General features: G+C 42.3%; 1 protein-coding gene across 1 annotated transcript in view; it reads left to right on the top strand.

Annotated features, from left to right (window-relative positions):
- Positions 1-12,166, top strand: part of ABHD12 (abhydrolase domain containing 12) — a 43,018-nt gene that overhangs the window by 27,586 nt on the left and 3,266 nt on the right. The window contains exons 5-7 of the mRNA XM_030447745.1: positions 2,317-2,347; positions 9,300-9,345; positions 10,649-10,778. Coding sequence (XP_030303605.1) covers positions 2,317-2,347; positions 9,300-9,345; positions 10,649-10,778 — 207 coding nt within the window. The remainder of the gene's footprint in view (positions 1-2,316; positions 2,348-9,299; positions 9,346-10,648; positions 10,779-12,166) is intronic.

The raw sequence follows: 12,166 nt of genomic DNA, 5'->3' as shown, positions 1-12,166 counted from the left end.
CTGTGCGAAAAGCCAGGAGGCTGTGACACTAGAACAGGTAGGGAGAAGCACTTCCTTTCAGCGTAGTGGTCTCTGAATCAAACATGGGACTGTATTAGTGTTTCTATGTATGAGATCTACATGCATTAAATAAACTTTCCAGTTCCTTTTGTGAGCTTATTTTAGTAGTTAACACATTCTGAGGAAGCAAAATCAGAAGGAAAGAGGAAGGTAATGTACTTGTCTTGTTTCATTACTGCATACGTACAGGATGTTTTTTTTGGAATGGGAGTATTTCTGAAATCTGTAATTTTATAGTTGACCATGTGTACCACATAAAAAAGTAGGTCAGTTCTCTAATTTATTGTTAGATCCTAAAAATGATTAGTGCAGTTTGAATCTTCCTGGATGTTTCTGATAATCACATTCTTCCTGCCACATTTTTCCATGATACAGTTCTTCACTTCATTTAATAGAAGAGTCTTTTTCCTTAATATGCATCTTAAAAAGAGTATCAGCCCCTTTCTTAGTTCTGAGTGCCAGTGCATATTCTTTTGAAGCTGATGCCTGTTCACAGATACTCTGCAAGAGCAGAAACATGGCAAAAATACATGTTCCGTGATGTAAAGCAAAGGAACTGTTTTAACTGTGGTGGTAGTGAAGGTTCACTGCACTTTACATCGCCGGAATGTTGCCCCTTTTCACTTAAACTCTTGTTTTAGCGCAGCAGTCTTTTTTGATACAAGAAGGTGGTGTGGAAGATGCACTGTGTGAGCCAGGAAATGCATGAGCAGATTTGTTTTTGGAAACTGACCTTGTGTTCTTGTGCTGATATGTTACAAGGTTTAATCAAATTGTTGCATTATTTTTTCAAATACTGCTTCGCTTGTTTCCTTCCCTTTGTTTGGCTTAGCAAATGATACTAATGGAAACTGTTAAGCTGCAGCTTAATGGTGGCAATTTGGGACCAGTATCTCTGTTATGTGGGTATTGATTAGATTTACTTCTTGGCTCCCCCAGGTGCTACTGAGATAAAGTACCGGGCAATGGATCAATTACGTATTTCCCATTTCACTTTGCTCTGTGTTTTGAAGAAGCTAGAGGTGTATTGGCTTTGCCATTTCAGCTTTAATATATATTGCTCTCTGTTTCTACAGTGCCTACTCAGTCTTGTCAAATGGCTGCTTTATTGATGCAGGCTGCATTAGCCATAAGTAAAAGACACTGCCTTGGATTTCTGGTTTGCCTGAGTGGCCTGGAGCTGAGGCAAAAATGTTACTTTTACTTAAATACCCTCAGACAAAATTCCTCTGTTGCACTCAGAGGCATGCACGAAAAGGCACCAATGTGTGCACGCCAAGAATGACTTTTCAAGCAAGTGATTTTATTCTTCTTCAAACTTGTATGATTCAAAATTGATTACAAGCAACATCTTGCATTTTACCCTGAGTTATTTGGCTGCACAAGGTATTTTGTAGTACAGTTGGAGCTGGCAGCTTTTGGCCAGCAATTACACGTGTTCTTAGAGGAAGGTCTGAAAAGTGGCATTTTGGTTTAGATGCTGCACTGATCAAACCAGTCATAGTGTGAAGGTTTCAGAGTTTTCATAAAAGTGAAGGAGTAAATCTGATCTTACATCAATACTAGACTAATGTTTGAGTGTGGATTTGCCGTATCATATTGTGAATATATTTTAAAGCATGTTAATGGCATTTTCAATCTCCATTTTATTGTCTAGATTTAAATTTCTGAAAAAAAAAACCCAAAAAACCCCAAACCACTGGAAAGCAGATTCTTCCTCTGGACTTATTTATAGTGTTCAACTCTGGTTTTCTATGCTCAGTCTTTTGCACATGTCCTTTCTGTCTCTGTGCTTGGAGCAAGGTGGGAAAATCTGGAGCCCTGCTGCTTGGGTTGATGTGGTGGGTTCTGCGGAGATGATCACACCTTGGAGAGCAGGGGTTACTGCTGGGGCAGCATTTGGTGGCAGGAGTGCAGCATCTGCCAAGCCCCCAGTGATAGCCTATTTTGGATGTATTACTGACTTTGGAAAAGGCAGCAGAGTGGGTTGAAAAGTTAATCTTTACCTGCTGTGATAAGCGATTTGTAGGGAGAAGTTGACTTGAAAACTGTATTCTGCATAGCTCAGCAAAGCCTTGCTGTCTCTTTGAAGCCTGTGATAAAGCATTTATGGTATTTCTTGTATTTGGCATGTTTGTTTTAAACTGGAAGCCTGAGGCAATTGGAAAAATCTGTTTCTGGAAACTTAAATGTTCACATGTGGTTTTTTTGTTTGATGTTTTGTTTTGTCTTCTCTTCATGAATCACCCTTGCCAGAGGAGGGGATCATCGTGTGGAGCTTTACAAGGTAAGTGGCTGCACATGTTGTCCAAGCAGTTGCATCAACACATCAGATGTGCACAGACTTGAAAAGACTGCTCATTACAGCCCATTGCCAACAGGCAGATGGTTTAGGCTTTTATTCTCCTCTAGAAATGACATGTATGGCAGAAAGTATCTGTGAGCACACTTCCCCATATTAAAAGATATTTGAAAGGTCTTTTTCTTGCTTTTATTAACTGTCAGCTCCAGCTGAGCTAACCAGGTTATTTGTGAGGAATACTGTCCCAACAGTTTATAGAAAAATTAAATTTTGCATAATAACAGCTGTAATTTGATTGGATATACTAGTATATTAATGCAAGGTACCATTTAAGAGTACTCTGTCATAAGTTACCAGTCTCATTATACTCACCATCATAGAATAGAATGTTTATCAGTTGGAAGGGACCTACAATGATCATCTGTTCCTACTGCCCAGCCACTTCAGGGTGGGGAAAAAGTTAAAGCATTTTAAGGGAGTTGTCTAAATGCCTTTTAAACACTTTCCCCTTCTGAGCTCCACAAGGAATGCTCTGTTCAGCCACATTGGTCTTCTGTCTCACTTGCTTGACTTAGAACACAATGGGACTGCCTGCTCTTGTGCTTCTAAAGGTGATTCTTTAAAAGACTGATCAGCACTCATGGATGCCTAAGCCCTCAAAAACAGATTCCCATGCCACTTTGCTAAACACTGTGCTACTCTGAGTAGCTTTAGGTTTGCTCTCCTAAGTCCCAGGTAGCAAGTCTGCTGTCCTTTTTTTCTCATTCTTATATTGAAAATATCAAATTGAGTAATTAACATGGCCAAGACATCCTCTTACCATTACAGCTCCCACAAGACCTTCTCTATTCACAAATAGCAAGTCTAGGGGATATCTTTCCTAGTTGGCTGTCTTAAGTACTTGTGACAAGAAGTTACCTCCTACAAACTTCAAGAGTTTCCAAGGCCTGCTCTTTGCGGCAATAGAGTAGCCCCATTTGCTGTCTGGAACGTTTAAATCTCTCAAAAAGACAAGAGCTACCAATCCTAATTTCTTCTAATAATATATACACACATACATTATTATTATCCTAATAGTATATACATATTTCCTAGTAATGTACAGTTACTTACTCATGCTTACATCCTGGGAAAATATATGTGGATATTAGCTATGTGGCTAGCTCGGATTCCTCATGTTCTTCAAACCTTTTAAGGTGATATTTGGTCTTTTGATGGTCAGAATGCTGCACTGAGCCAGTATAAACCTCCTCCTTCCCTTTTTCTCACACACATATATACATATGTAGAAAAAAGTTTAAGTTGGTCCATTGAAGTTGGCTGGGGTGACAAAGCTGGTAGTTACCTATTCACAGAACAATTTGTTGCAGTCAAACATTTTCAAGGTGGCCCCTGTGGGGGTCACTTGGTCACTTGTCAGGCAGGCAGGTGCAGTCTGGGTTTCCTGCTTTTCCCAGGCATTGTAGTGCCATTGTAGGAGTGGTGTCATCTAAAGTGCTGAAGGTTTTGTACAAAACCCAGTGAATTTTTCAGACATAGCACCATGGTGTGTTGCATGAAAACAGGCAACTTCAGCTGCTTTGGGTCTTTTGCCTATTGACTTTTATGGTAATTTGTTTTACTGAACTTTCTCTTGGCTGAAATTCTTGTGCACAATTTCTTGGTCTCATATTGCATGTTTCTAAAAGAGCCATAATTATTTTGCTGCCTCATTTCAGAGAAGTCTGAGTCTGTTTTTTTCCGGTGGATTTAGGTCTCCTTTCCTTCTCGTTATCATTTGTGTCAGTATTGGCACTCATAAAGCTTCATTGCAATGCAGCTCCTTTGCTCCCCTGCTGCAGAGGCTTTTTAATTCAGATCACTTAGAGAATACTGTCTGGTAGCCCCAAGAAGGCAGGTGATACTTCTCTTCCTTTAAGAAGACAGGATGAGGTAAGTTGCAGAAAGTTGGTTGAGGAGACTGTTGTGTATGGTGACCTCCTTGGTCATTCTTCTGGGAACCAGCTTACACTACAGTGCATTTTGTACTGGCTGAGGCAGGCAGAGTTGTTGTTTTGGATTGTGACCAAGTGGTTCTGAATACTCGGATGACTCTGTGTGTTTCCGTGTTGTGTGCACATGTCGAGAGGAACACAGATAACAAAACCCAAGGCTTCTGTTCCTGGATCTATTACTTCTGAGAACATTGACAAGATGTTTAGCTTGTCTTTTTCAGTTACTCACATGTGAACACACACCTGGGTTTACCAGAACCACACCCAAAACTGCAGGTTCCTGCTTAATCTGGCAGAATGAAACAGGCTGGATTGGTGTCCTTTTTGCTGGTGCTGCTAGTGGGCTGCAAGTGTTGGGGGAAATCCTCTAGAACAGCCTTAGAAAGGAGCTTTGCTCAGCAGTGTCACTGGGAATTGAGACTGTCACCTGCTGTGCTTTGAACAGCAGTGGTACATAATCATTCTTGGCCCATTCAATGTCACAAATGTTTGTCAGTGGACAGATTGGAGAGGTGGGCCCAGGTGAACCTCGTGAGGTTCAACAAGACCAAGTGCAGGGTCCTGCACCTGGGTCAGAACAATGTCCACTTATCAGTAGAGGCTTGGATATGAGGTTTTGGAAAGCAACCCTGCAGAAAAGCAGAGGGGAGGGGGGGTACTGGTGGATGAAAAGCTGGATAACAATGCACACTCGCAGCCCAGAAAGCCAATTACATCCTGGGCTACATCAAAAGAAACATGGCCAGCAGATTGAGAGGTGATTCTGCCACTTTATTCTGGTATTATTTCACCTAGAGTATTGCATCCATCTCTGGAGCCCTCGACACAGGAAGGACATGGACCTGATGGAGTGGGTCCAGAGGAGGGCCACAGAAATGATCAGGGGGCTGGAACACCTCTCCTGCGAAGACAAGCTGAGGAAGCTGGGACTGTTCAGCCTGGAAAGGAGAAGGCTCTGGCGAGACCTGATAGCGACCTTCCAGGATCTGAAGGGGGGGCCTACAGGAAGGCTAGAGAGGGACTGTTTACAAGGGCCTATAGTGATAGAACAATGGACAATGGTTTTAAATTAGAGAAGAGTAGATTTAGATTGCATGTTAGGAAAAAATTCTTTACCATGAGGGCAGGGGAAAAATGGAACAGGTTGCCTAGAGGGGTAGTTGAGGCTTCATCCTAGGAGGTATTCAAGGTGAGGCTTGATAAGGGTCTGAGCAACCTGATCTAGTTGAGGATGTCCCTGCTTACTGCAAGGGGGTTGGACTAGATGAACTTTAGAGGTCCTTTCCAACCCAAATAATTCTATGATTCTGTGGTTCTATAATGTGTTTTTGAACATGGTAACAAGCAGCCGGAAGCCATCAGGAGGAGCAGCAGTGGAGCAAAGACAAGTTACAAACTTGCTTTGCGGGGCATGCTTTCTTCTAGGCTGACAAGTGTTCACTTATTCTTTGCTCAAGCCTGGTTTCCAGATACCACAGTTAACAATGTGTTCTGGGTCACTGTGTTATTCACATTATTCAAATTATTCATGCTTGAATAATGCACCTCAAAAACCTTTTAAAACTGACAGTCCTGTTCTCTTAGCTACCCTGACTGTCAATGATAGACTGCTGCAAGCTCCTTCTGCAATTCATATTTATACACTGAGGCTTTGGCAGTGAAACTTTTAGTTCCTACTACCCTGATGTGCTGGATTAGTGGAGAGCTGGGTTTTTCCCACCTCTGTGTGAGGTTACCCCACTTCGTAGCAGCACATGGAACAATAGAGTATTGTTGTAGGGGCATAAGTAATTACTGTAAAACATTTGGCATTGTTACTCTAAACATCCTGTGCAGGATCAAAGGAAATACTTGTTATCTGCAAAATCAACCAAAATTTTACCAGGTTCATCTGAGGCATTTTCTGAAATCATTCTGAGGGGAAAAGCAAGAAAGAAAAATACTAAAAAGAGTCTTTTTAAAAAGATTAAACCAGAAGAGGCTGTTAGTGCAGCGTGTGGGGTTGGGATGCTCCCAGGGATGTTCAGGCTTATCATCAGCTGTTTGTGTCTCACCAGGAGGAGCTGGATGTTGATGGTAGAGGTTATTCCTTCTCGTGCATCCACCGCAATGCTAACACATTAAAAAAAAAACATATATAGAAGATAGATACACTATCAACAGGTTAAATTATTTTTTGTGGCCTGGAAAAGGCTAGAGTGTAAGTGATATCGGTAAAAATTAAATCATGTTCTGAATCTGAAAACCAAACTTGCAAAATGGAACTTTGTGTTCTGCATTTCCAGTCAGGTGTTCTATTGTGTAAGTGAACATATAAAAAAATATATGGTGATTGGATGATCTTGAAGGTCCTTTCCAACCATCATGATTCTTTGATTCTCATGGAAACAGCTCTCTGGCAGCACCTAATTGGTTCATTAATATTTTAACCAATTATTCTGCCATTGTTACATAGGTCACAGTGGTGTTCTGTACTGTCATGTTGTATATACATAACCACATCTCTTTGGTGGTGGCATAGTTGTTTGCAAGAAAATGCTGAAGAAGCAGTAACTTGGGCATGCAGATCCCAGGGTGGAACAACTGCATGTTTAACACCTCTGCTATAAGGGACCCTTGCCCTCCAAGTGCAGCAAGGGTGATCATGCTATAGTGAGTTTGTGCGGGGGGCACAAAGATACCAGTAAGCATCTGGGCAAACTCTGTGGTACAAAGGAGAACTTACTGGCTTTCCATCATCAAATGACCCTTTAGATCTTCATGGGGCAGTGGAAATGCTCTCTCCATTTCCAGTCAGGCACCACTTGTCTGTGTAAGCTGCATACTGTGTGCCCCCAAATTGTTGTAAATCATCTAATTGTTTATAACGCTACCCAAGACCTGTGTTTGTAACCTGTTAATCTTACAATCGTAGTGTTGCTGTAGAAGTTACACTCAGCTCACGGGTCTCACTCCAGCTGTATGCTGCTATTGTCTCCATAACACTAATTATTATTATAATACTAGTATATTACTTAATTATGCAACCAATGCTAAGCCAGCTGTTAATGCTGGAAGTCCAGCTTGTGGTGTGAGAACCCCTGAATGTAACAAATGTGCATCAAGCAGATACCTGATCTGCAACAGTCCAAGCCACCGCCTGCAGTCCCCAGACAATGGTGTCCTAACACTACAGGAGTTCTGAACTTGGCTTTGCATCCTTAGTAGGGATTTTTTGTTGTGCAAGCTGCATTGGCTATAAAATCAAATAGCAACTGACTAATGCCAGCACATTACAATGAAGAGCAAGACGCTGCCCTTGGGCCTCTGTAGGCTATCAGGAGGCCAGCTGAAAGGGTAAACACCTCCAAGAAAATCCATTGCTTGGTCACAGTGAGAAGCCTTGAGCCCCAGGAGGGTTTGCAGTATCCTTGCTGGACTTGCAAGTGATACCCTGCAGTTGGTGGGCTATGGGAAGAGGAAATTGCAGCCTTGTAACCCACTGCATATAGTATTGCTGCTGCTAGTAGCATGGCTGAGGCTCATAGGTCTTCTGGCCCTGTTTTGGAGCTCCCCGGAGCACTGTTTTGAGCTTGTTTATCCATAAAGGCAATTGTCTAGCAACCAGGTGGCCACTGTGGCTATCTAGTTTTAGTTTTACTGAGGCTGATGTAGTTGCATGTCATGGCAATAACTGTAGAACCTCTGCAATGTTTTTATGTATGAGTTAGTGGTATAGTTACTCTCTGTCGGATGAAAGGCTGATGACATCATCATAGTGATGCAATGTAGTACAGGCCTGGTGTGACAGGGGAGCCCTTCGTGGGTGGGGACACAGAGAGCATTGCAGAGGAGTGTAGATAATGCATGTGCATGGGGTGGGACATAGCCTGATCCCAGAGAATCCCAGGCTGCCCACAGCCTGCTAGTGGTCAGCTAAAGAGATGCACAGCTGGGAAAAAATGGGTTTAGAGGCAACAAAGAGATTGTGTCCAGTGTATGTTGAACACTCCACATGATTAATTTTGGGTGTAATATGGAATCACAGACTGGTGAAGAGAAACAAACGTACAGTATGTGTCTACAATGTATGAAAATTAGCCCCAGATGGATTCTGGAGGGAAGTGGAAGAAACTGTCAGTGTCATAATTGTCCCAGCAAAAGAGTTGCCAAATTATCTGAACACCCCTCTTTTCTTTACTGTCTCCTTTTTTTTTTTATGTGCTAATGAAATCAAGTGTTGGCTTCACATATGAGAGGATTTCCATTAGTCTGTTAGAAGGTTTGGAGTATAGTGTAACTCTAAGATTGCTTTTTAAAATAATGTATCATACATAGACAATGAGAGCAAGAACATCCTAATCTTTTGTGGGCTTTTGGTTGATTTTTATCTACTGTGGAGCTGTTAGGTTCATACTGAGTAATGGTAGCCTAGAATGCTAGCATTGTTTTTGCCAAGGCACTTTTTCTGAGCAAGGTGATCTAGCATGGGGCACTTTTACTTGCTTGTAACATTTTGTTAGGATCACCAGTAGAGCAATTTCATGTTTTGGATATATACATTTAAGCCTTCTGAAACTTGTAACAGGCTCCTATATGTTATGCCAATTTGCATAATATAAATGAAGCAGTTGTACTGTTTCACTGGAAAACCTGAAAGTGTTCGTAGGGGAAATAATCATAAGATATTACTGGTTCTTAAGGGCAGAGCTGTTAAAGGGAGAATCAAAACCTAAGCCTTATACAAGGTCTAGGAAACAAATGGATTAAAAAGAGTGGTCTTAGGTGACTAGTGTTTGAAAAGTATCTGTGTGTCTGCTATACTTGAAAGCTGTAAGTTGTTGCTTTACCATGTCAGGCTGTGATAATGTTATAAAGTACATCTCTGCACTTTTCCTGAGGCATGAGCACAGTTGTTGTACAGATCTTTGTGATGGGTTTCTGCATGTTTCTCTCCTCTCCAGGTTCTCAGCTCCCTTGGGTACCACGTGGTCACATTTGATTATCGAGGTATGTGGGCTTTATTTATTATGAAAGACTTTGTGGTGTCCTGCTGTAGAAGCAAAAAAGGAGTTGCTCCTTTTTATGGATCTTAGGGAGGTGATGTTTTAGAAATGTTTGCTGCTAGCTAATTAGATGTGGATATTGCTTCTTTTTTTCCTAGTGGGTATCCAAAGAACTTTGAGAATTCTTTTTTCCAGTGCCTTCCTGTTTAGCACTGCTTCATGACTTCCAGCTCAGTGTACTCTGGCTCCTTTCTGTCCTCATGCCCAGGGCTCATTGATTTGGGAGCTAAGGAGCAGAGGGTGACCCAGACACCTATGCTGTCACAGCATCCAGTTAAGGCAACCTTTGTGTGCACATCTGGAAACTAGTAAGCTTGTCTAGGTAGAGTCTTTTGCATAGGATCTGATGTACCTGAGGCCACATGTTGAACTTATATTTCTTTTTAAATGCTGATAGGTAAGATAAGACATTTACTATATGTTTTGCTAAAAAATTGGTAATGTCCTCATCAAAAGCTATGGTAATATTGTAACTGTATGCCACCAGCAGTCAAGCATCTGCTGCTCTTTTTTTTCCCTTCTTAGTATTTAAGCCATGGCTGCAGTGTAATGCCACTGGAGATAGAGAAAAGAAATTAATCCATTGCATTTTTATCAAGAAGACATCTGGGAGAGATTTATTTGTAGGAGCTTGCCCTGTTTTTCAGTCCTTCTGGCAGCTGCTTTCCTGTCTGCTTATTAGGTAACTGAAGGGATGTAGGAGGATGGCTGCTTAGCAGATGTGTAGACATGCTGTAATAGTGATAGAAGCAAAAAAATCAGGAGGATGGAAAATTGCTTGAGGGCATTGATCGAACAGCATGGAAAAACTGATGTTGCAACAGTTTTTTGAAATGTGTTTAGTTTTTAACCCCAAGCATTCAGTTTTTATACTGTTAGATATTCTAGTTACAAATTGGTTACATGCATGCAAAAGCAGCTCGAGTTTGGGAGCTGGCTGTGAGTAGGTGCACGAACATGATGTGGAGGTGTTTGAGATCCAGCTCTTGGTTTTTTGTCTTTTTGTTGTTGTTGTTGTTGTTGTTGACTAAATCCATGAGAGCTCTTTGGCAACCAGCAGTGACCTTGTTTAAGTGACTGCAGATCAATCAGAGTTTTCAGCCCCAAATCATAGAGGTGCTCATTGAAATGAACAGAAGCTGTCCATGTCCCAGAGGTCTCTGCAGTCTCAGCTGGGCTGTGTGGGAAGAGCTGTCTGGCTTTGCCAACCAGCTTGTGGGATTCTCAGGGGACTATTTGTGTTTCAGGCTGGGGTGATTCGATAGGCAGCCCATCAGAGAGGGGAATGACCTATGATGCCCTTCATGTCTTCGACTGGATAAAAGCAAGAAGTGGAGACAACCCTGTCTATATATGGGGACACTCCTTGGGCACAGGGTAAGCATCTGATCTTAGTGGGACTTAGCTTCCAAAAAAACATTAAATGCTGACTTTGGGTGAAGATGCCATTTGCCATAATCCCCAGACTAGGTTGGCTTGGAGTCTATGGCAGAACTGCTGCCAAGTATCTCCCTCTTTGCACTCTACAGAGTGAGAAGGCCTACCATGAATAGCTGTGGAGGAATTGATACCCAGAGGGTCACACTGGAAAAAGGACATTGAGAATAATACATGCTGATTGTCCAAAGGGAAATAAAATGGGACTGCACTGGTCTCTTCCTCACACACAAACCTGTCTGTGTCCTTCAGAGCAGAATGTTATGCTTCTTTGATGCTCTGAAATGTCACGTGCATGTGACTTGCCCTTACAAAGTCTTTTCCTCCTGCTGCAGCAAACATGCCACAGGTAATTAGTACTCATGCAGATACCTGCATGACTACACTGCTGGCCATCTGTGATATTTATGTGGTAATGCCTGGCACAGGGAAGTTGAACGTGTCAAGTGCCTTTGCCTTCATGTTTTTAACTTTCCTGCTTCCTCGCTTTCCATTGCTACCTGGAGATGGGTTGTGTTCAGCAGGCAGAATGTGCTCTTACCCCCTTGATTTGCAGAGGCAGAGAGGGCAAACACAGTTTCTTTAGAGTTGAGCTGTGTGCGATTACACTGAGACCACAGCAGCTTGCCTTGCTGTCCAACAAATGTGGTTTTGGGACAGGGAGTATTTCAGGGTTGTGTCTCCATTACTATGATTCTAAATATCCTGCTTTGTTTGAAAGAAGGCAGAAGTTTTTCCTTTAACTCTTCCTCTAAATTTTTGCCATGTTCAGAATCCCTTGCTGGGTCAGAGCATGCTTGTGACATTTCTCAGTGCACTCTAGTCTGAGTGGCCTGGAACTGTGGTCCCAAGATGGGGTTCCTGGTGACCATGGCCATCCTGCAGTTTGAAGTTTTTGAAATATGCTGCACTTGGAGGTTTCAGCAACTTTGAAAATATCCCTGTCCCATTAGGGAGATGCACAGCAGAGACCTTGCTGCTTTCTTACCGAACTATGGAAACTCCTTGCAGTGTCACCCTGGAACCCTGTGCTCCAGCTTCCTCTACTCATACCTACATTCCCCTCTTTCTTGTTTGTGGTCTGAGGGTAAGAGGCTGCATTACACAGCTGCAGATATGCTGTGAGCTCAAGATCTGACTAAAAGGAGGTCCTACCAAGTGACTACGTGGTGTGTGCTGCTTTCTTGGACTCGTTCATTTGCTGAAATGCAGGCACCTGATGCCATTTGAGACAGTTGGGTATGGGAGGTCTGTGGGAACCCAAGATGGCTGACTGCCCAGACCTCAGGCAGTGTGAGGGGTCAATGTTAATGGCAGTTGACTTGTAC

The sequence above is a fragment of the Calypte anna genome, chromosome 3, assembly GCF_003957555.1.
Source record: "Calypte anna isolate BGI_N300 chromosome 3, bCalAnn1_v1.p, whole genome shotgun sequence".
In the NCBI taxonomy this organism is placed as follows: Eukaryota; Metazoa; Chordata; class Aves; order Apodiformes; family Trochilidae; genus Calypte; species Calypte anna.
Note: the sequence above shows the minus strand (reverse complement) of the source record. Positions and strands in the feature narration are given on the sequence as shown.